This window comes from Cucumis melo, chromosome 6, assembly GCF_025177605.1.
Source record: "Cucumis melo cultivar AY chromosome 6, USDA_Cmelo_AY_1.0, whole genome shotgun sequence".
In the NCBI taxonomy this organism is placed as follows: Eukaryota; Viridiplantae; Streptophyta; class Magnoliopsida; order Cucurbitales; family Cucurbitaceae; genus Cucumis; species Cucumis melo.
The window spans coordinates 2,549,410-2,573,196 of record NC_066862.1 but is presented as its reverse complement, the minus strand read 5'-3'; the positions used below and the strand labels follow the sequence as shown (position 1 = coordinate 2,573,196).

General features: G+C 33.3%; 3 protein-coding genes across 19 annotated transcripts; 1 reads left to right on the top strand and 2 right to left on the bottom strand.

Annotated features, from left to right (window-relative positions):
• The first annotated feature begins 1,061 nt into the window (after positions 1-1,061).
• On the top strand, positions 1,062-6,151 carry LOC103483469 (uncharacterized). The gene is made up of 12 exons (XM_008440117.3): positions 1,062-1,324; positions 1,400-1,502; positions 1,592-1,658; positions 1,863-1,964; positions 2,046-2,110; positions 2,729-2,818; positions 3,235-3,314; positions 4,309-4,525; positions 4,674-4,729; positions 5,143-5,238; positions 5,464-5,647; positions 5,822-6,151. Exons 1-12 carry the CDS (start codon positions 1,257-1,259, stop codon positions 5,936-5,938), a joined length of 1,245 nt encoding a protein of 414 aa, XP_008438339.1. The 5' UTR covers positions 1,062-1,256; the 3' UTR covers positions 5,939-6,151.
• Positions 6,152-6,801: 650 nt separating this feature from the next.
• Positions 6,802-12,980, bottom strand: LOC103483468 (probable magnesium transporter NIPA2). Its single transcript, XM_008440116.3, has 9 exons — positions 12,813-12,980; positions 12,451-12,650; positions 12,187-12,243; positions 10,968-11,058; positions 10,222-10,382; positions 9,314-9,441; positions 9,088-9,225; positions 7,774-7,866; positions 6,802-7,628 (listed from the first exon to the last, which is right to left on the bottom strand). The coding sequence occupies exons 2-9, from the start codon at positions 12,575-12,577 to the stop codon at positions 7,452-7,454; spliced, it is 972 nt and encodes a 323-aa protein (XP_008438338.1). The 5' UTR covers positions 12,578-12,650; positions 12,813-12,980; the 3' UTR covers positions 6,802-7,451.
• Positions 12,981-15,527: 2,547 nt separating this feature from the next.
• On the bottom strand, positions 15,528-23,075 carry LOC103483467 (uncharacterized). 17 transcript variants are annotated; one of them, XR_007821611.1, is made up of 9 exons: positions 21,886-23,013; positions 20,860-21,303; positions 20,131-20,653; positions 18,601-19,763; positions 18,357-18,497; positions 17,764-18,289; positions 17,297-17,358; positions 16,947-17,064; positions 15,528-15,868 (listed from the first exon to the last, which is right to left on the bottom strand). XR_007821611.1 is itself a non-coding variant. In XM_051085999.1 (6 exons), the coding sequence occupies exons 1-6, from the start codon at positions 22,409-22,411 to the stop codon at positions 17,890-17,892; spliced, it is 2,802 nt and encodes a 933-aa protein (XP_050941956.1). In that variant the 5' UTR covers positions 22,412-23,039; the 3' UTR covers positions 17,654-17,889. The 17 variants fall into 17 exon arrangements, 3 of the variants coding, with proteins under 3 accessions (XP_050941956.1, XP_008438332.1, XP_008438337.1); XR_001761904.2 differs by lacking the exon at positions 15,528-15,868 and having other exon boundaries at positions 16,092-17,064; positions 21,886-22,698; positions 22,917-23,075; XR_007821614.1 differs by lacking the exon at positions 15,528-15,868 and having other exon boundaries at positions 16,092-17,064; positions 17,764-18,269; positions 21,886-22,698; positions 22,917-23,075.
• Between the last annotated feature and the right edge of the window lie 712 nt (positions 23,076-23,787).

Below are 23,787 nucleotides of genomic sequence, written 5' to 3'. Positions count from 1 at the left end.
CCATGGTGGAAAAGAATCTCAAAAACAGGTGGCTTTGCTTCTTAGTTCTTATTTTTGCTTTTCTGTGTATTCATTTGTCTGATTTTTGATTAATTAGTTATCTACGAAACGATGTTCTTTTTTGTTTCTTCATTTCGTGTTCTTTTAGAAAATGTAAACTTTGTAAAGAACGTTTAGGATGAAATTGCTGTTAAAGTGGTTTTAATTTAATACTTTCAACCAATTGGATTCTTTGATTTTGAAAGTAAAACAAATAAGTCATCCCTCTTCAATCTTTCCACCCCTTTGGGGTTTTAGTGTCTCGTCCTTTTTATTATTTATCATCCCTACAAGTCCGATGTTTGATATTTCATTCTAATTATAATAATAAAATAAAATAAGAAGCCTCGAAGAGTCGCTCAGCTACATGCTATATTTCTCTATTTGACAATGTTTTCTCGTCATTATCAATGAAAACAACTAAACGAAAGTATTCAACAAAATTAAAGACTACACCTGGAAGGCTAAATTACTAATTTATTTGTTGTAGATAGAAGAAATTTATCCCTAAATTTGTTCTTTTATTCAAAATCTTACCATCAATAATCAATTCATCACACGTATATATATTCTCATATGTATTTGAAGAATTTACTAAAATACATGGTATAAAATAAGGGAAATATCTTTTCAAAAAAATTCTCAATTTTTTTGGGTTATATTTTGTAAATAGTTTTAATTATTTACTATATACACAAATCTCTCTTAAAATAAAAACTAACGTGGTTAAAATATTTCAACCTATGCTTTGTGAATTAATCATGTCATAGTTTATGTAAAGCTTGATATTATTGAAATTAAGGAGTCTATTTTGTTAAATGAGTTGGTGGATTAGCGACGATCTGAGTAAATGGTAGAAATTGTAAGAGTTATATAAATTTAGAGCAAAATTTGAAGAAAACAGAAGTTTAGGTTGAAAATTGCAATAACCTAACAAATTAAGGGTAGAAAGCGAAAACTTCTAAAATATTCCCCATATATTTTGAAAAACCCTTTCGCTTCTCAATTTCGCGGGCTAAATATCTTGCAAGCCGAAGCCCAATATTCAAGCGCTCGGCCTCCATTTTTGGGTTTGGTCCAAATAAGCTGCCATGGCCATGGGAGAACTGAAGTTTCTCTCTACTTCTTCATCGTTTTGAATTTTTGTACAGACGAACAACGCGGAGAATCAGAATCTTTCTCGCTTCCGTGCAAATTCCGGCAGAATAAGGAGGGAAATGATGCTGGAATCGATAGAAGTTACACCGTCAGTACCTCCAAGCCTCGATCTCCAAGCAGTTCGCAGGTTTCTCTCTGTCTTGCTTCTGTGAGTCCTAATTATGTGTAACAATGTATAATTCGACGCCATTTTTTTTATCAGCGAGCTGGAAGAGCTGCAGAGATCTTTGGAGGAAAACGAAGATTCTTCGATGGATTCATTAGGTTCTGAGAAGTTACTGAGGGAGTGTGCTCTCCATCTCGAGGTTTTCTACTGCAATTTATCTTACTTTTCTCTATCTCTTGCTTTTTGTGTTAAGAGAAATGTGTGGCTCTTTTTCTTTGAAATGTGCAGAGCAGAATACAGCAGGTTCTGTCCGAATACTCTAATGTTGATAGTTTCTTGGGGATTGATGATCTAGGTAATCCTATTAAGCTTACGTTTATATTTCTTAAGGTCTGAATGCATTTATGTATGTGCATTTCAGAATTTCGTCCTCCATTGCGTTAGATGCTCTTTCCTTCATCTTAGTTACTTACTAAATTAACGACTTACATTCCTTTCCTGCCTTTTGATCCATCTCTCCAATGTTTTTTCTTTCGTAATTTGTTAAATCTATATCTAGATGCATATGTCGAAAATATGAAAGAGGAACTCGTCGCGGTGGAAGCTGAAAGCAGCAAAATATCCAATGAGATCGAGGTTCTTAAGAGAACCAATATAGAAGGCAGTCTCTTCGTTTATGTTTTGATTTATACTTTTTAGCCTCCTATTTGTGTTGACGTCCTTCTTTGGCTTTCATTTACAGATTCTAATAAATTGAAGATGGATCTTGAAGTATTGAAATTGTCGTTAGATCGTTTTGCTTCACAGGTTGGTCTCTACTGCAAACAAATTTTTACTATACCAACAGTTACTGAATTAGGTTTAGGTGATGGAGACTATACTTTGATGAATTTTTTCTTAAAAGTTGCAATGCTAATGTTGAAAAAGGATATATCAAGTAATTCCAACTATGAAAGGTGGTTATGGCTTGTATTCGTTTCAATAATTAGACGAATGAGAAATAAGGGCAAAAACCAGATGGAGGAAGTTCTAGGAAATCTAACACCTGAATTTTTTTTTTCACCGAAGTCGTATTATTTAGTAGGTTTGCTCCTTCAGTTATTTAATTTGTTTGATTTGTCAGTATGTAAAAAAGAAAAAAGAAAATAGATTCTTTAACATATTGGATAAGATATTTTGCAAATGTTTCTCTAGGCATTACTGCCAATGCTTTGTTTTTGTCTACATGTCTCTCTCTGTCTCCCTCTCTGCTTTTTCCCCCCTCCTTCCAACGATTGCCTTCAATTTGGTTCTGTGATTTGATTTTGTCTATTTTGTTTGGCCTAACGTATGATTAGCATAACTTGTCTATGCGCCTAATCAAAGGTTCTTCTCCAAGTGAGACTGTCTGTCACCATGTTATCATTACAATTTACAATCTTGTAGGATCCTGAAGAGGCAACATTTAATTGCAGCTCTATGAATGGTGAAGATCGGATGAACGTGATAGTTGACCGTGAATGCAATGCATTTGAGGTTGGTTCTATCACTTTATTGCTTCTGACTTCATTTTTGGTGGTCATATGTTCCCTATCAAATTTTGATCAATTATAAGCAAGTTCCTAGGGAACGTGCAATTTAATGATGCTGAATTAAAATGCATGGTTTCACCAACTGTTTTTTAAAGGAAACGAGAATTTCATGAAGATAATAATAATAATAATAATCTAAAAAAATTACAAAAATTGAAAGTACACATGGATATTGCATAGAAGAAAAATAAACTAAGGATCAATAGATTTCATGAACTGTTTCAACCATGACTTTGTATCTTAATGACAAACTCTATGTGGTTTGACTTCTTCTGAAGTGGGGTTCTTTTTTTTACCCATTCATGTATATAAGGCTTACAATCATCAACTATTTTATGGAACTGTTCATGCTTCTTCCAGGTTTTGGAACTTGAAAGTCAGATTGAGAAGAACAAAAAAATTCTAAAATCTTTGCAGGAAGTAGATGAGATATTTAAAAGGTAAGTTGTGTTTTGAGATGTGAATTGTTGTATTTAAATCTCTTGATCTTAAAACCACCTTCAGTTATGCAACTCGGTTTTGTCTCTAACTTACGTCTCCCGAGCTTAAGATTTTTAATCTAAGATCAATTAACCTATGATCGGTAAATTAGGAGCATGAAGAACAGAGAAACATTAATAAGACAACCAAATTCATTCAATCAAGAGTAATAAGAAATTGATCTATAAAATATGGAGGCTACATCAATCCCTAAGAGCTAAAAGTTTAGCTATTCGTGTTTAGCGCTACACAATCAAATCTAATGAAAATACGGTACTAAAGAGAGATTATTTTGGAAGAGGAGAAAAACTAAATCCAATGTGTCAATCGTCCGTCCTCAAAGAGATATCCACAATCTTGAGCCTCAAATATCTTTTTCCTCCGCTCCAATATGCTGTCCTTGCCCTCAGTTTTGATTGAAATATCTTAAATCTGTAAATTTCTCTTTGTTGAGTCTACCTGCTCGAGTGCACAAAACCTTAGTTTTATAAAATGGGTTGTGCTATTGCCATGGCATTGTAGGTAGGTGCCATGGTGCTGCCCTCAATTAAGAGGGAAATTAGAAGTTCGGAGCGCCAAGCCATGACCTTTATATCTTGTGGTAGCACCATTTTCTTGTTTTTTCTTTGTTCTGCCGTAGCACCACATTTTTGTGACAAGCACCTAGGTGCTATTTCCTCGTATAAGAGGCTCCTACTATCTTTGTATCGTATTCTTCTCGCATAGAGATTCTGATTATCTTCAAATATCTATACTGCGTCTAGATCTTCATCTCTCTCTTCATTGTTTTATTCATAAATAATAAAATTATATGTGCACAAATCGGACATGATTATCGCAAAAGTAACAGCAATCAAGTTATAGTTCACATGAATTATATCTCACGAAGTGTGCTATCAATTTAATACCAACGCTTTCTCTCTCCCATCCTCCCTCATAACTCTCTCCTTTTAGTTTGGATGTTATTGAGCAGGTTGAGGGCACAATTGGTGGTATGAAGGTCATTGACGTCGCTGATAATTCCATTAGATTGTCATTACACACACATATTCCAAACGTGGAAGATTTTTCAACTTTACAAAGACTTGAAGGTTTGATTGAGAAATCTGAATCGGATCACGAGTTGATAATAGAAGTTTCGAATGGGACAATGGAGTTAAAGAATGCTGAGGTATATTTCGTTACGTACCACAATTAATTGTATCCATGGCTATCTTGGTCTAATCACGAGTTGATAATAAAATCTGTTGGCACCTCTTTTTATCTTTCTTTTATGTAATCTCTGTTGAAGTGGCTTAAATGATTAGTAATTTGCACAGATCTTTCCTGCTGATGTCCACTTGCATGATATCATCAATGCTTCAAAGTCTATCAGGTATGTTCGCTATAAGATTCCTGTATGCATCTGGCTCCATTGTAGTCAAGAAGAATTGGGAGAAACTGGAAAGATTCTGTTTCTTAAATTGTAATGATTTGGCTACTCTTTGAACTCTTTTGGTCGGTTGGAATTGGAATCGAGATCATTATATTTGAACTGTTATTAAGTTGGCTTATTTTCACCGAGAGAGAGAGAGAGAGTGACGTTAATGGAACCTGCAGTTTAATTAAGCATATCTAGCTGGCTCTGGCGTTTTGTGGTTACATATTATCTAGCTGCGATAAATATCATATAATGACATCAAATCTATCTTTCCGTATTTGAAATGATTTGGCTACCATTTTGCAAGAATTTTCCACTTGTGAAACCGAGCAATTTATCTGACCCATTCATTGGTTTTGCACGAGCAGCAATTCTTCATTGGAATGGTTTGTAAGAAAAGTACAAGATAGGATTGTTTTGTGTACTCTTAGGCGGTTTGCTGTGAAGAGTGCAAACAAATCAAGGTGAGTCTCGTAAAATTTTCAGATCCCTTGTATAAGTAAAATTAATGTATAAATAAATAGTAGGGATTCCCCCCCCCCCCTTGTGTCCACCTCCCTACAGGAATTCGTCAACCGGCATTTCCGATATGACACCGGGATGGGGAATGCACCTCAATCATGACGTAAAATAATGTAATTTCTATCTTTTATTAATTGTTGAGACTGAACTGCTTACTTTTCATGCAGTCATTCCTTTGAGTATTTGGATCAAGACGAAATGATAATGTGTAGTATGATTGGAGGGATTGATGCGTGTATTAAGGTGTCTCAAGGTTGGCCATTAGCCGATTCTCCTCTGAAACTTATATCACTCAAGAGCTCAGATCATTATACAAAAGGAATTTCTTTAAGCCTCATTTGCAAGGTGGAGGTAAGATGGGTCTCGTTTTCCTTTTTATCCTTTTTTATCTTTCTTGATACCTGAAAAAGTCTAGTCTGCCAAAAACTGGATCAAATTAGTCTATATATACATATATAAATATAGTGTATGTCATTAGGGCATTATGAGTATATGCATCTTTCTGATTATGTTTGCATCCTTCAGAAAATGGCAAATTCCTTGGACGCTCGTATTCGCCAAAATCTATCAAGCTTTGCAGACGCTGTTGAGAAAATATTGAAGGAGCAGATGCATTTAGAACTCCAAGCTGACAGTGGTTAGGACCTTTGGCTCTTCGTCATGCGATTCAGGTTTCTAAATTCTATCTACTTCTTATAACTGCCCTGTAAAGTCGTTTCCGATGAATTTTCATGCTGAAAATTTTAGCTCAATTATTAATTGCTATTTTATATATATATATTCCCCCTTTTGTCTGTATAGACTAAAAATTTGTTGCTTTGTGTATTTATTTATTAAGTTATTGTTTTTTTATAATTAGATGTCAAAAGCCCTATTTCTTCAAATCTTCCTGAAAACCATCCACAGTAGCCTATAGGGAAGTTAGGGAGACACAAAGGTCTCAACTTAAAGCGATACACATACAGGTGTATTTTCAAAAATAGAAAAACGAATTAAAATCTTTACAAAATGCAGTCTTATCTACAATTGTGATACTATTTGTGATTTATAATCTATCATAGTTTATAAGAGACAGATTGTGATATTTTAGTATATTTATAAATATTTTCTGAAGTTGCCAATTAAATTAATTTCCCTTAGAAGACACCCTACCCCTGAATTATAGATAGAAGATAGAAGTTGAGACCTCCTAGAATGGGTGATGATCCAATTTATTATTTTAGGTCACCACACAATTTTAGGCCCAATTTTCATTCAATATTTCAAACGAGTTCTACGTTAACAAATAGTTTTGTTTCTTTTTTTAAAAGGTCAAGAGTAACCTTTTCTATTGTAATAAGTTTTCGATCAAAGCTTAGAATTTGACACCGTAGACGAACTTAACATAACCTCAGCTGATTTAGATATACAGAATAGATTTACATAATGCTTCCCAGCTTCAAGGACCTAATTTTTAGAATAGTTTACATCACAAGTTGTTGCAAGTAACAATAAAGGGAGACTAATTCACAAAATAACATTTTGGCCCATTTGGTATCATTGTAGTGTATCAAACAATAGTCAAATTACTGACAATTTTTGTCAGAACAATTACAATTGTTGAATCATCAAAAACCAAAACTAAATGTTGGAGAAAGAGAAAGAACATTGATTGGTATATAGAAATCTCCCAAACCCTACAATTTTTCTGCCACAAATTTTACAATGTATCCTCAAATGTTAGCTATAGTAACTTCTATTGAGTGAGTACCTTACCCCTTTTTGTTTTTGTTTATCACAACCTGTAACGTATATTTGTATGATTTTTCTTTTTGATTTTTTTTCTTTCTTTTTCTTAAAAAAAAAAAATTAAAAATTTGAATCTGTACCTCAAAGATGAAAAGTGAGAACCAAACAAACCTTTGAACTTCCATTTTGCCTTTTGCTAATATATGTGGCCACCTGGTTTGCTTCTTTCTTCTTACAATAAATTAACAAGAATCTTCCATCCAAAAATCTGTCCTCCCCCCAGCAATGGCCCATTTGGATGACGAGATGAGGGGTTTGTTTTGTTTATTGGACGGAAATAGATTGGTCTGTGATACGTCTACTTTCTTCTTTTTTGTTGTTATTGTTTTTTTTTTTTTTTGTAAAATTTGCTATGCTGCTGGGGGTGTTAGTCAGAACTTGTGTTTGAACTAGGTCGTTTTGGGGACCTTACGACAATTGGGCCATCGGAGGACGGAGGACTCCCCATATCCCTAGTTTTATGTAGGAGAAAAGTTCCGGAAAGAATCGTAACAAAACCGCATAGTTCTGTTGCAATTTGTGATGCATTTTGTGAATCCCAGTCCTGTAGGTAAAAAAACACCAATCAGGGCAGAGTTTAAAGGGGAAGAAAAGGTTAGTAGTTATAAATAAAGATTTGACACATAGACATGGGTCTAAAATGATAATAAGAATTTAGGGAAAGAATTAAATGTGATATAAATCATTACCTTAAACATAATCATACTCGCAAGGATGGTGAGTGATGTGAACATCACATAGTAAACTGGAGATACTACGGCAGTGTTAAAGGTGTCCAGAGCCTGCATATTTTATAACATAAATTCACTCCTCTCGCGATACCAACTTTATTAATGTTATTAGGTTAATTAAAGCTGATACAATCAATCTATACAACTAAGATAGAAATAATACAAAATCACAACGTGAAAATAAAATATAAAATAAATTAAATTATTTAGGAATAAAAAGTACTTTGTTGCTCCTAGAACTTTTGATCCAGTCGTCTATAAAGGATCTATTTGGATTGAGTATGAAAAAAATATTTCTTTTTAAGAATATTTTTTTTAAAATGAGTTTAAAATTTAAATACTCACATATTTGGTTTGATCTGTTTATAAATGTTTATATACAAAATTATGTTTGCTTTGGCTCATATTTATGAACAAATTTCATACAAAAAATACACACATTTTGAATCTTTTTTTCAAAAATATATTTTAAAATCAATTGTAGTTATCTTGAAATTATTAAATTTTTAGTTGTTTGAAACTAAACATTAATTTAATTTTTTATATTAATTTTTTTTAGAAAAATTCAATTTTAAAAGCACAAATATCTTAAAAGCACAATTATAAAAAATTTTATATAATCATACAAAAGATTTTGATTTCCATCAACAAAATATAGATAAGATAAATAATTTTTTCGAGACAATATAATATCAATTAGACAAAAAGATGCGTAATTCAATCACATTCTTTAACGTCTTCATGATTTCTTTCACAGATGTTAAGTTAAAATAGATTTGACCAGGAGAGAAACATTTGCTAATCTCTATATTTAAATGTGTGTTCATATACATTGAAAAAATATTTAAATTATTTAAAACTAGAAAACAAAAAGAATGACGGAGTAAAAAGTAGATAGTAAAAAGGAATAGAAAAATAAAGGAAGAAAAATAGATTTGGATGGGATTTATCATTAAACATAAAATAAAAATTTATTCTAAAATTTAATTGTATGTGTTTTCTCTAAAACGATTTATTTCATAATCTCATTTTTTCAAAAATTATTTCAAATAAATGTCAAACACCTCAATTTATCTTAAAATGAATTATTTTAAATATTACACACTCCAAGAACCAATCCAAACAGCACCTTTAATGTTTGTTTTTCACTGATTTTTACAATTAGATTTTTCATGAAGTGCATTGGGTTAAGCGTTTAATTAGTTTTATATCTTTTTAAATTAAACAAAAAAGACCAACATTTTACGGAAATACGAATAGGATTGGATTTACCTTGTTTAAATAGTTGACTTGTAAAATGCTACCTCCAGCCACAATGACGGTAAAAAACCACGTCTCAAAGTACTTAAACTGATTCATCCCTGAAAATGTTAGCTTAAGTGCAATTCCTACTGCTTTGACGCTCATAACCTACAAAATTAATTAATTAATTAATTAGACTTAAAACTAATTAATTAAAAAAGACATACTGAAAATTCTTAACATGTTAGGAACAAACCGTAAGAGAACCCATGAGAGAACAAATTCCAACGTAAACAACCATGTGGGTTTGTCCGTATCTTGGCACATATCGAACAATGAGAACAACAACTAGAACCAAAACTATCACGGAGTACACTAGAAAACCTGGTAATAACCCAAAGTATTGTGTTAAAATTACAAACTATTTTATAAAGTAAGTTATATATAAATATATAAAAATTCCTTCAAAGTTTATTAGTTTTTAAATCCATCAATACTGAAGAATTGAAAATAAAATTCATCCAAGCATAAATTTTTATGGAAATATTTTCATTTACATTCTTCTCGGAGTAAAAGAATCATTTCATTGGTAAATGATAAATAAAATTAGGGGAACATTCCAAACACTTTTAGTTAAATAAAAGATAATTACCAAGTAGTAACTAAAAAAAGAGCAATAATATTGAAAAGAAATTGTTTTAAATGACAAATCTACTAAAAATGTTTACAAGTATAATTTATCAGTAACATATATAGTAGTGGTAGTATTTATAAATATTTTAGTTTATTTTACTAAATTAGCAAACAATTTATATATTCGAAAGAGTGTTTTGTTTGGGAAAAAACCATTGAAAACCAAATGATCAACAAATATATCAAACGTAATGAAAGAGTCGCTAGAAAGACGATCATTGACAACTCTAAACTCTAAAATTCCTTAAATTAAAGTCTATAGATTTGACGTAAATATTGCAATGTTTGTCAAAGTTTATGGTAAAAAGGAATGAAGTTAAAAGTTAAAATACCCTCTGTTTTCCTAATTAAAAACTAGTATATACTTGAAGTCTACTGTTTGTATAAACTATATAAGCACATGCAAGGTTTGAATTAAAAGCATGAAAATATAATGTTTATATAAATATATGGTGAAGGAAATTGAGAAACCTGGCTCCGTAGCAAGCACCCAAACTTCCTTGACAGATTCAATATTTCTCTCCTGAGGTGCATGCAAAACAATAGTTGTTGATCCCACCACACACAGAACACATCCCAGCATGCCGAATATATGTAGCCTTTCCTCTAAAATGAAATGAGCTAGTACTGCACTGCAAAACGGTGTCGCTTCATTATATTACTCAACTCCAAACATGCATGCTTACTACTCTCATGAATATATTCGCACACATTAGCACTTCTCATTAATATATTCGCACACATTAGCACCAAAGTACGATTAAAATACTAATATCGAGATTTCAATTTTTCAAATATACCAACATAATCAACAAAATAGACATAGAAAAACATGTAAAAAAGTAAAGATGCAGCTACATATTAATTAGCACACGAACGATTTAAAGTATCAATATTAACAATATATGGCCAAGTTGTGATTTAATTACTTCCAAACCTGGCTGTCTTTAGCATAACACACACACATATGAATGTATTAATGTTGTAGGTGTATTTACAAAAGATTTATGAGATATCGATTTTCTAAGATCAACGTGAAATGTCAAACATCAAACGTCAAACCGTCAAACCGTCAAACCGTCAAACCGTCAAACCGTCAAACCGTCAAACCTTCCAACTTATGCATACATGGATAAAAGATGTATGATGTTTCAAAAGTAATATATGAATGTTGAGTGGTATTAGAAGTATCAAAATTTTCTTGAATTGTTATATACCTGAAAATTATACTTAAAGCTCCCAAAGGAGTTACGAGAATTGCAGGAGCATAAGCATAAGCAGCGAAATTAGCAACCTCTCCAACAATCACTGCACAAAATGAAATAAACTGATGATTGTTAGTAAGAACATTATTCAAAGCAACGTAATATAATACGTGCCTCTCGCCTCTGTTTTCTGGTTACTTATGATCCTTTTACTATGATTTGCAAATGCCGTAACAGTTATTCAACTCTAAATAACTCTCTTCAACAGTATGCAACACAAGAAGGTTATTTAAGACATGTTTGGAAGTAGATTTGAAACGGTTAAAACCACTTTTACGATGTTGAAATAAAATCACTTAGAAACACGTTTTTAATCACTTAAACTTAGTTTAATATTTTGTTTTACACATTTAAGTACAATTTTCATATCATTCAATTTGATATCGAGTTATTAAAAATAAACTTTAGAGTGATCTTAAAAAGATAAAAGTAATTTCGAAATGGTTAAAATCACTTCAAAACATGTCTTAAATTTAATATAATATTTTATTTCACACATTTAAGTGCAATTTTAATATCATTTAAGTTGATATTGAGTTGTTAAAAGCATAATTTAGAGTGATTTTAGAAAGATAAAAGTAGTTTTTATCGTTTCATAATCACTCCCAAACATGTTTGGATATAAAAATAAATTCTATGAATGATTATCTACCTCCGATCAACCAAGTATTTGCTCAAAAGGAAAAAGAAATTACCTATTACATCTGAAACATGAACTACTCTTGGTAACTGAAAATAAACATATGATTCTATTCGGACAAATGCAATAATGGAGGAGGAAAACAAGAGAAATGTCAATGCAGAGAGACATACTCAAGCTCCTAAATATGGTAAAATTAGAGAAACTCCTAATTCCGAAGAGAAAAGCAGCGATAACTAATTTGTACCTTGTAACTTGAAGTATTCATATTCATAGATAAGAATTCTTCGAGTTCTTAAACCTTAATTAACTACTTGAATTCAGAAAAGGAAACACTCAAAAGAGGAATCAACGGGAGAAAAAAAGAGATTAAACACACACGAGCAGAGTTTGAAAACTCATCAAACAAAAATTCAAATGCTAGTGCATATGGTAATGCTTTCTTGAGAACGGCTGCTAGTTTTAGCAACTCGAGGTTTGAACGTGATAACAATATGAATAAGCAACGAAATGAATGAAGAAGAAACTTACTACTTATCATCCCGGCCCACCACATAGGTTCATACAAATACGAATATCCTCCAGAACCTGATAAGATGAAAACAAGTTCAATAAAACAAGAAGAAATACAACTAGAATCTACAAATTATCAAAATATCGGTTCTAACTACGTACAAAGCCCTACATTAAACTCACGAAAATCGCTTCAACTTTTACACAAACATGAAATTCAACCATTAATAAAATCGAAATTATTCATCTAAAAAGATGATTAATAAAGATGTTCAAGCAAACCTGCTCTGGTTCCAGAAGCACCGGCTTTCATAAGACCTTTCTTCTTGATAATGAAGCTACTACCTATAAAGATACTGGAAGAGACAGCAAGAATGAGGCCATGGATGTTATCGGAAGATAATCCCATAGCTTATAGAAACGGAAAAGAAAGATAATCAGAGATAATCTTTCAATGCCGAAATAGACGATCCATTTAGTTCCTGCGAAGGATTGAACATCAAGAAATTGCATTACAGAGAAAGAAAACAACGAACAAAGCATTATTATTATTATTATTATTATTATATTATAGATATATATGAAATGTTATGATTGTGAAGAGAAAAAGATAACTGCAGATGCAAAAATGGCGGAAACCTGACCTTCATAACATCAATTGTTGATGGATTTTGAAGCTGGAGATCGAAGAAGGAACGAATCGGATCGTAAAGTGATTGGAAATGAAACGGAAGGGAAGAAGGGGAGGGAGAGAGGGAGAGAGAGAGGGAATGCGGGAATTGGAAGCGCTAAGTGGCAAACGGTGAGTCCGTTACATTTTTGTTTCTTTTATTATTATTATTATTATTATCATCATCATCATTATTATTATTATTATTACTAAATGGTTTTTTTTTTTTTTTTTTTGTTAATTTCATAAAAAGAAAATATTGTCCACAATTTAAAACTTCCGCCTCCGAATCCCGCGTTTCTTTTGCAGTTACCTCTTGCTATCTTTGTTATTTATTACGACGAAACTGAAATAAAATTACGACGTCGTTTCGTTTCTCTCTATAATTTGGGTGGGAATTCCAACTTCCTCTCTACAAGGCAAATATATTTGAAATATATTGTTACTTATGTTCACATTGGAATGAAAATTGGACGTTTAGGTTTTCAATGTCGTATCAATCCAAACTTAATAACAAATTTTCAAATGTATGTGTCTCGGAGATTTGCAATTTAAACTTAACGGATTTGACCTTATGATCGAAAGTGGCCAAAAGTTTAATAAAATAAAGTGTATAAGTATAATTCACGGTGAACATCTACCTATGATTTAATATCTAGTGAAATTAATTGATGTGTATGTAAAAAGTTTGTTCGGAATCCAAGTATTCGTAGATATAGAAAAATATTAACATGTATTTTAGTTTGATGAATAAGACATCAATTACCATCCCAAATATGGAAGAGTGACATCTATAATTGTTGAACTGAAAACAATTGTCTAAAGCAACAATATAGTTTTTAGTGGATTTAAATGCAATATTTTCTCTAAAGTCATTGGTGGTTACCGATTAGCCTATTAGAGTTATAAAGTTGTTATTGGTTGAGTTAGAATGCAACCATTTTAGGGTTTTGATTGCCTTTTATATCATTCTCATAGGTTAGAAGTAATTTTAGCAATTTATGGTTTGTGCTAGTACATTAGTGTTGGTATGGTTATATATTAAACCTTCAACTTCAAAGAAGATAATAGATATCTTTATCTAATAAGTTAGGTATGTGAGTAGACTACAACTACTTTTTTAGTTCATGGATCATTTTTTCTTGCCTTTCGGTGGAGTTAGATATTGAAAGTGACTACGACATTCGTAATTTCATAGAGATCGATGATTTAATTTCAAAGTTTATATTGTAAATAGTAAAGAAAAACAGACATAGATAATTCAAGAGCTAAAATTGGATTGTCAGTTTTTCTTTATTATATGAAACTTCCTTGTTGACGGATCCAAAAGAGTTTTTTCTAAAGATATTTTGAACCATCTAACTATTTGACCATCTTTGTTTTCTAAACAGTAGATAAAAATTTTCATCTTTACATTTGATACGTAACACTCTTTTTCATTAAGTACTACAAATATATATGATATGGGAATGAAGCTATTTGAAGCTCCAATGTCTCCGGTGTATATGTGTTTAAAAATTAAAATATATTCAAATTGACCCTATAATAATAAAAATGAAAGCCTCTCCGATAAACACTAATAGATTCATCATAGTTGAACTTACACCGAACATGACATAGGAGAAAATTTAACTATTATAAACACATAAGTTAATAGTTCTTTTTTACTTAGTTCTATTTAATCCTTCAATATTTAGCTCAAATCTCGTCATAATCAATTAATCCATGTTTAAATTGATTGTAGTTTTTAAGATATAATTATATTTTAATAAATCGTTAAAAAAATTAGAGGAATTATAATAAATAACAAAATATCAAAACCATTTATAAAGTTTAAATTTTGCCATCCTTTGTAAAATGCAAATTTAGATCCTTTATTATTCACTTATCTCTTGTTAGTCTAACATTTTTTACTCTTAAAAAAACGTTTATTTATCTGATAATAAAGAAATAAAATAAAAAAATTGTAACCTAATAATGCTCAAAAAGAAAATAGTTAAGTGAAGCTTTGAAGACGAAAATTTCCTAAATTCCATAGAATTAGAATATTAATTATTAATCAATAAAATAAAATGTTGTAATCTAATAATGTCCAAAAGCAATTAAATCCGAGCTTTAAAGACGGAAATTCCCTACAATTTATTAAGGCATGTCAATATCATCTAACGATATGGTAAAATTCGTAGCATTAAAATACTAATTAATAAAATCAATTTTGTAACCCAATAATGTCAAATAAAAATTAAGTGGAGCGTTGAAGGTGAAAATTTCTTATTGCAAAGCATGCTAGTATCATTTAAACATTAATTTTGATAGCATTAAAATATAAAATGATGAATTAAAATTTTTAGTGTGACAAGAAAATTATGCAATACCTCTACAACAGTGCTAAAACAATCGGGGATTTATTATTATCATTTAAGGAGAACCAAATTTTATTAACTAATGAAATAAGAAACCAACACCAATTCAGAACGTTCTTTGAATTGAAATCAAATATAAGGTATAATTGTTAAAAATGGCACTTAAATTTACGCCAATGTAGAGCACGAAAAAGAGTTGGATCAAATTGAGAAAGATTCATGATGCTGAAGATGCACCGAAGTATTTTTCATCAACAACACAAGGGCAACCGAGAATCGATATTAAAATAAGTGACCCAAAATCTCAAAGTTCGATGCACACACAATACACCAAATAGAGAGGTCGTTATTAAGGCATTCGGCACGAATACAAACACCAAACTCTATGACAGAAACTCCCGAAGAAAGATCCTAATCTTCCATAGACAGGATTTGAGGTTATTTAGATGACATATTAGGGCATTAAGAAGGCCTCCCATAAGAATTTTAACAGTAAAAATAGAAAAAATATTGAAAGAATCTAGAGGCCTAAAACCAAAAATTACCAATTCATTAAAGCTTCAGTCAAAGAATCAAAACTCAAACTGCGGAGAAATGGTAAAAGACGGAATAAAGAAGAAAAGCCGTAGCAACAAGTCCACAACTCAACCAAGGATGATGCCAGAAACTGAAAAAGATCATTTCAAATAAGTCTAAATGGATAAAAACATAACGGGAAAAAGAAACGAATAAACAGTAAGCATTTAGGGGTTATTTTCAATGTTCTTTGGAAATTTTAAACAGAGATGAGAGAGAAGCACTTTGATTTGTTTGCTAGATTTGGCTGTTGGTCGTAATGACACAAATATTGGCATCAGAAGCATTCCTGAAGCTAAACATTGCTTAAGAAGTTAAATGTAAAATGAAAACTAGTTTTAAATCTCAAATTTAATAAATCCAGCACAAGGGAGAATTTGGATTTCTTTAATCCCAACTATTCAAAATTGATGCAAAAAATTCTAACCTATCCTAGCCAGGTTTTAACACAAACTTGACGAAGACTCAAGCTGTGTGGTTCAACACACTATAGCTGGGTGCTTAGTTCCTTCAGAAACAATAGACCGAGCACAAACTATGACAGTGGCATCCACCTCATCCAAGTCGCAACCAAGTTTGAAATCAAAGACTGCAGCTCTCATACCGTCGTTTCGCAGGTTATCCTACCAAGAAATTACTTGAAAAGGAAAGACGAGAAGAAGAGGAGTGGGAGGAGAGAGAGGAACAAACACCAGAGAAAAAGACTAAACATTAAGTTTTTACCCAAACCAATATCTACCACTACTACACGACAACCAGCAATCAGACGCACCATTTGTGAAGCTTATACTAATATTCTCCCACAAACAATCAACAATCAATTTCATCAATCAGGATGGTAACTTTTTAAACTCAGGAGTACTATTTATTAGTCAAAGACATCAAAGCTCCAAAAGAAGTCGATAATTAAAAGAAAAGAAAACCTTTAGCCATTAATTGTACCATCATAGACTCATTGTCCAACATGCACTTTTCTATCCCCTCAAAGAAGTCCCCATTGTGAGTAAAAGGTTCACTTTGATCATACGCTTATTTTATTTTATCTTTATGAACAAATCCACCAAAATAACGGAGTCCAAACCTATAGATTTCCCTAAAAATATCTTCAACCAAGCAGTTGCATACAAGATTACCTGCCATATATATATATATATATATTTGCAATTCACCGTGAATAAAACGCTTCCAAGTGAGTCAGCCATTCTGATCATACCCAGAAGGAGGAAATTTTGATGCAATTTATCTCAGCAACATCTGGTTTCAACCGACCTTTAATGATACCTTTGCCTAACGAAATAAAATTTTGGAGATTGGAGGAAAAGAGGAAAGAGGAGAAAAAAAAAGGAAAAAAAAAAAGAAAGAAGAAAGAAGAGATATGAGGGAAAAAGACAACAGCACCAGAGCAAATTGTACTGCGTAAAAAAAAGAATAATGTTCCAAAATATACTAATCATCGTGTAAATGGTCCAGGAGTTAAATGGAAGGTTGCTGTTAATAACTTCCCACTGCAAAAGCATACCTTCGTGTAAACAAGAGAAAATCAACCCCGACAAACCTCCAATGACAATCACCCTGAATAACCTGCATGTATATTGGATAGAACAGGTCCAATGCCCATTCAAATCGATATTAAAATGAAACCCATGCATCGGCTACAGCAAAAGAACTTCTAGTGTGAACACTAAAAATTCTAGCCTAAAACAAGAGGTATTTTGATTGTGTATAGGAGGAAGCCTAAGAAATATTAACTTGGAACTCAAAATGAGATCAACTCTTTAGTCCCAACCATGGTTAACTTTCAGCACCCAAAAAAAAAAAAAAAAAAAAAAAAAAAAAAAAAAAAAAAAAAAAAGAAAACAAAAGAGAAGAGAAAAAAAAAAAAGAGGAAATACCAACATACTTTGATTCCTAAGTTAACAATCCTCGTTCAAATAGACAATTCTATCGAAAATTCACCATGTAAAAGAAGGTCATAGTTAAACATACATCAAGTAGTAAAAGAAGCTCGATACAGATACTGGGTGTCTTGTCTCGTAGACAAAAGGACAGCAATACTTCAAACGCTTAAAGCAGACCAACATCAACTGAAAGAGTCTAAGAGACTATAGCCTGTCAACCTGCAAAAGATAACCAAAGACAAGAGCTGGATGAAAACTGAAAATCAGAATTTTCTGAGCACCCAAAGAAATGGAAACAAATCTTCAATCAAGTAGCCCTTTCTCAAATGAAGCAATGGATGCCCTTGAATGCGCCAACAAGCCAGCCTGAAATTTGTCCTAGGTTATCAAGGTATTCAAGTCCCCAACAGTCTTCTAATCATGTGATTCATGAGTTACAGTAAAGCATTTCCATGACAAATTTTAAATGTAACTTCATCTCCTGAACGTCAATCACCAGAAATTGCATCTGTATCAAGGTGACATCGAGCCTCTACTGTCAGCATTATCCAAGGAGAACTTGCAAAATTACAACCTCCATTAAACTCTAACTTCCTGTGTTAACACCCAAGAACCTATTTGCATAAATATGATTGCAATCAGAAAAGGGAAACCCAAAAGAAACGCATTTGCTGATCTTACCAGCTAAATCAACTTGATCAACACCAGCGACTTCAGCTTTGCTTGGTTCCTCAACATTAGAATATTGGGAATTTAACCCTTCTCTACCCTGATCATCTCCAGGTATATCTTCTACAACCTTTGAGAGACTAGATCCATGCCCTGAAAATATTAATCTATATTCATCAATGTTTATATGTTCATAACTCTTTAATTGTTCGTCCACATTTTGATATATTAAATCCTTTAATTTAAGTGTACTTACCTCTTGCAGGTTCTAGTATTGACTGCTCACCATGTTTAAATTCATTTTCCTCTGTACTTGGAGATAAATTACTTTCACCATTTTCTCCTGAAATTGACCTAGATTGCTGTCTCCCTAGATGCTTCGGATTTTCAGCTATGCATCCATTATCTATATCACTAGGCTTATCTTCAGGAGAGAGTGATCTCCTTCTACGTTTTGATTTGGTTTCATCCGAACTGGTAGGAGACAGCCTTGTCACTCGTTGATGTCCAGCCTCAGGAGATATAGATCTGGATGACCTTCTATCACGATGCCTCAACCTTTTGTCTCTGCTTCTATCTGATTTCTCCCTCCTGTGATGCTTACCATCTACAGACTTTGACCTGGATCTTCTTCTGCTACGGTGTTTTAATTTTTCATCTCTAGTAATATCCACCTTACTATCAGGGAGATGTTTACTATCCGAAGAACTTGACCGCGAACGCCTTCTACCATGATATTTATCGTTAACCTTTTCCCTAGAGTTTGATCTAGAACGCCTTCTATGTTTAGAAATGTTTTTGTCCAAGCTTCTAGGCGACGATCTTCTTTTACTATGCTTGTCTTCCGGAGAAGCAGATCTCGATCGCCTTCTTTCCCGATTTTTCGATTTTCCATGTTGCATTTCATTAATTTTTTCATCAGAATGATGCTTCGTCTCAACAGATTTAGACCTTGACCGTCTTCTATGTTTTTGTTTGTCACTGTCATCCTTTCTTGGGGATGATCTGCTTTTCCCATGATGGCGACTAGGTGACCTTAAATCAGAATGATCTGATTTCCTACCTCTTTGTGGTGAACGCTCCCGTTGGTGACTGGGAGAATCAGAACCGGCTCTGTATGATTTTCTTCTGCGAGGACTTATGCTTCTACTTCTATTTTTCCTTGAGATGGGTGAACGGCGACTTCTTGATCTATCTAGATCACGCCTTCTAGATCTTTCACTAGCTTCTCTCGATTCTCTATAACCCCTCCTATCATCTTCATACCTAGAATAGTGGCGAGATCTCACTGGTGATCTAGATCTATGATCTCTTGAGTGACGATACGGAGGTGAATAAGTTGGAGATCTCCGCCTGCTTCGGTACTTGATAGGTGATTTTGATTTTGATTTTGACCTCTCCCTAGGCAAGGAAGGTGATCTACAAATAGAAGGGGAAAATCAAAGTTATACCTGTTAAGATGGAACAAACAAAGTTCAAAGAGAATAGAACCTAGACTTTATACACATGACATACAACTCGAGAGAAAGGCATACAAGTTCATGAGCAATTTCCTTCCTACCAGATCAAACATGTGGTGAAAAGAGAAGATAAAATGCATTTGTGGTATATTTCAAAAGAATAATGGGGTTGGTATTATTCAATAAAGGAAAGAATTAAGCTAAAGCCACCAATGCTCATTGCTTGCAAATTCAAGAACTCTTAAATTTATAGCTAGAGGCAGGGAATTAGCTAATTATTTTATTTATAACTGAGGGTGAAAGATTTGTGATCTCAATATAAATACCTTGATTTTTCTTTTGTCTCAGTTTCTTCATTCCCAATTCCATCAACTTTAAGTTTTTTGCTTATCTCTGCTGCTCTAGCTGCTGCCAACTCTGTTGCAGACTTCATAGTTGCAGCACGATTAGCAGCCTGCTGAGCTGTCATAGTTTGCTGCATCAACAAAGCCTGCTGGAATTGCATTTGTTGCATGGCTACAGCTTGCTGCATCATCATGGGCAGAGAAGATGAAGCAAGTGAAGGGTTCACTGCAGCTGGTTTCTGTGGAAGTGACTTTGCCATCTCTACATTTAAAGGTCGACCTCCAACATCCATATTGTTCAATGCCAAAGCAGCAGAAGCTTCTTCGGGCTTTGAGTATTCTATGTAAGCAAAATGCTTTGAATCAGTAATGGTACATTCAACAACAGTTCCACAAAAACTAAAAAGCTGCTTCAGCTGTTCCACGGTGAGAAGTGGGCTAAGATTGCTAACTTGCAGTGTTCTCTTCAGTGCATCAGCAGCCTTGCCAGATTTGTCAGATGAACCTTGCCAGAGAAACATCAATAAATAACCAGAAGTTCATTAGTTAAAAAATATATAGATTAGCAGTCTACAAGTTAAACGACAGTACACTAGAGAACCAAAAACACAAATTAATGCACCTTAACACACTGTAAGGTACATTTCAAGAGAAGCACAGGCACCCAAAAATAAAAAAGGAAGCGTTAAATTATCCCAAAAATAAGAATACCAGAAGAGTCTTTTGCAGACTGAGCTTGCTGAGCTTGCACTTGAGCAGCATGGGCTTGAAGGGCTTGGGCAGCAACAATAGCCTGAGCAGCTGCCATAGCAGCAGCAGAAGGGGCCATAGGCACTTGACTGATAGTTCCCATACTGGTTGTTGCAGCTATTGCAGTCATGAGCAAATTGTGAGGTGGATGATTTAACTTACAATCTGTTTTTGCGCACTGACCATTAAGGTATTCTCGACATACTTCTCCAAGAGATGCTCCAATTCCAGGCAAGATAGCACCACCAGAAGCGCCAGCTACGATGCCAGGAATCATTCCCATCAGCCCAGGAAATGCTCCCGAAACAGACCCGGAGTAATTAGGCATGTTGGGCATATTTTGATTCACCAAATTTGGAAATGAGGATGCAGGAGCTAATCCCAGGAGTCCACCCGAACTTGTCCCTAGTTGGTGACGGACAACAAATTGCCAAATCATCAGATAACATTGCATCGCAAAGTGGATGAATGGATGATTCAATTAGACATGAGGGAGAGCAAAGCAATTAAAGACAGCCTAGGAAATAAGTTATCAACATCTAATAAGTATTCATACCAACTATTTATTTCCCCTTCTCCCTGTACATTTTTATTTCAGTTTCAGATCCATAAATCTAAAGAATTAAGATATAAATCACATGAAAAGAAGGAAAGAGCACTGCCACACTGCCCACCCCACCTGGTTCCTCCAGTCAGCCCATCCATTCCAATTAACAGAGTGAGAAGCTTTTCTTTTACCCTCTATTTAGCATTCACATTCATTATCTTTCTTCTCCAGCTCATTCATTCAAATGCATGGAGCATATTCATACAACGACTACGGGGCAGGGAATTGAGGAGGCATAATCATACAATAAGTTTGTATCATCAAAATATCCTAGTTAATTCTAAATATCGCACGAAACATTCAGGACATAAGGTATTCTATGCACTCAATAGATTAATCAAACTTTAAACCACTATAACAATAAGACTGCAATCGAGTACCTGCACTAAAGAACACTGGGAATGGACTACCCATGATGGGCCTTCCGTTGCACTCAATATTAACCATGTAATTTCCTCTTTTTGGCACCACATAAGTGATCGTATATGTACCATCATTCATATCCTTCACAATGCCATCTTGCTCGGTTCCACCAACACCTACACCAGGTGCCACCTTTACTTTAATTTGTGCACCACCATGGGGAACTTTCCTTCCATCGACATCCTTGGTTACCACAGTAAAGGATGCTGGCACACACGCTGCGCCACCAGCTATGCCAGCTCCAGCAGCTGTGCATCTAGCAGGGTCCACGGGCCCAATCGGCTTCCGTTCCAAATCCTCATTATCTTCAAAATCACTGTCTGAGGATGCTGCTTCTTTTGCAGGAATCTTATCTACGCCTTTAAAAGTAGCTTCGAAAGCAGCTTTAGCCGCTGCATCTTTCTCAGCTTCGCTCTTAAGTTTCGCCTCTTCAGCCTGCTTCATCCAGATTGGTTTTGCGACAACCAAATTACGATCAGCCATCAAACCTAATTCTCCTCGATTATTAGGTTTGCGAAAATATTGAACCTTAAATTCCCCCAAAAGAATAAAAAAACTAAATCAAATCAACCCACCAAGGCCTCCACGACATCAAAATTCACACCACCACTCTAATACCTTGGATAGATGGAAGAAATTCAAATAACAACACACCAAACTTTACCCAAATATATCAGCAAGTGTATAAAAATCTCAAACGCTCAAATACCCAATTCCCAACAAGAAATTCCTCGCTCGTTTGGAGAATATCGAGTTTCGCCAGTAATTTCCTGATAGTTGTTAGGGCGAACACAGAACATAAAAACGAAGATTAGTCCTTGTAGTTTCCAGGAAAATTAAAGAACAGCAGATGGAGTAATCCCTTAATTTCCCAGAAACCAATAAGTAAACAGATCGGCAAAGAGAGGAAACCCTAGATCTGGTGGGAGTCCAAGGGAACGATAGCCAACCGCGCGCAATCGATGAAGAATGTCGAAGGAAAACGTACCTGTTTCGGCGACGGCGATGAGATAGGGCGCGCGATTGAGTGGAAGGAACGAGGAGAACAAGTGGAGTTGCTTCTTTGAACCCCGATTTTTTCCGTTTTGATTATTTTATTTTACTTTCTTTTCTTAAATTGTATATTTGATCGTACAATTTTGATAAATTTCAAATTTAGTCCATGCAACCTAAGTTAGTTTGGACGGAAATTTTTTATTAGGAAAATTACATTGGACAAAATACGTAAAAAAAAAAAACTTATAACATCTCTTTTTTTCTCATAGTAAATATAACAAATATAATAACTGATTTATGATTATCGTAAAGATATTTGATGTTTATCTGTTTTTAAATTTTTTATTTTCATAAGTTAGAAAATGTAGTGTTTTGGACTCTATTATCATAAATCTTTTTCTTATTTTTGTAAGTATCCTTTTTCTTATCATCTCGAAAATTTTATTAAATTAGCTATATGAAATAATCGATAAAGTCTCCGAGTCGATCTAACCATTCAAATTTGTGTCAGATTTAGATGTGTTATTGAATGATTCTTATTTTTTATTATTTAAAATTAAGAACATTGTCCAAAATGCAATATAGACAAACTATTTATGTGTAATAAGTTTTTGTCTATAATGACTTTTTTGACATCAAATATAAATAGTTTATATTTTTTTATTATTCTTAAAAAAACCTTTTAAATTATATACTAGAGCTAATAACTAAAATCTGATAAAATTCAAAGGTTAAATATCAAATAATACTAATATCTGTTTTAACATCTAAAGAGAGACAAACATCAAAATAATCCTAAAATAAGTACCTTAAACAAAGACAAATATATATATATTTTAGTATCTACGTAATTCGGGTTAGAT

Excerpts from the sequence above, each read along its gene's own strand:
- LOC103483469 (XM_008440117.3), top strand. The coding sequence starts at position 1,257 with ATGATGCTGGAATCGATAGAAGTTACACCGTCAGTACCTCCAAGCCTC. Across the intron at positions 1,503-1,591 it reads AGTGTGCTCTCCATCTCGAG|AGCAGAATACAGCAGGTTCT; the intron begins GTTTTCTACTGC and ends TGAAATGTGCAG. Across the intron at positions 3,315-4,308 it reads GTAGATGAGATATTTAAAAG|TTTGGATGTTATTGAGCAGG; the intron begins GTAAGTTGTGTT and ends CTCTCCTTTTAG.
- LOC103483468 (XM_008440116.3), bottom strand. The coding sequence starts at position 12,577 with ATGGGATTATCTTCCGATAACATCCATGGCCTCATTCTTGCTGTCTCT. Across the intron at positions 9,442-10,221 it reads GGTGCTTGCTACGGAGCCAG|GTTTTCTAGTGTACTCCGTG; the intron begins GTTTCTCAATTT and ends GGTTATTACCAG. Across the intron at positions 7,629-7,773 it reads CGAGTATGATTATGTTTAAG|GACTGGGATTCACAAAATGC; the intron begins GTAATGATTTAT and ends TTTTACCTACAG.
- LOC103483467 (XM_008440110.3), bottom strand. The coding sequence starts at position 22,411 with ATGGCTGATCGTAATTTGGTTGTCGCAAAACCAATCTGGATGAAGCAG. Across the intron at positions 21,304-21,885 it reads CCCAGTGTTCTTTAGTGCAG|GGACAAGTTCGGGTGGACTC; the intron begins GTACTCGATTGC and ends GTCACCAACTAG. Across the intron at positions 18,498-18,600 it reads AATACTAGAACCTGCAAGAG|GGCATGGATCTAGTCTCTCA; the intron begins GTAAGTACACTT and ends TAATATTTTCAG.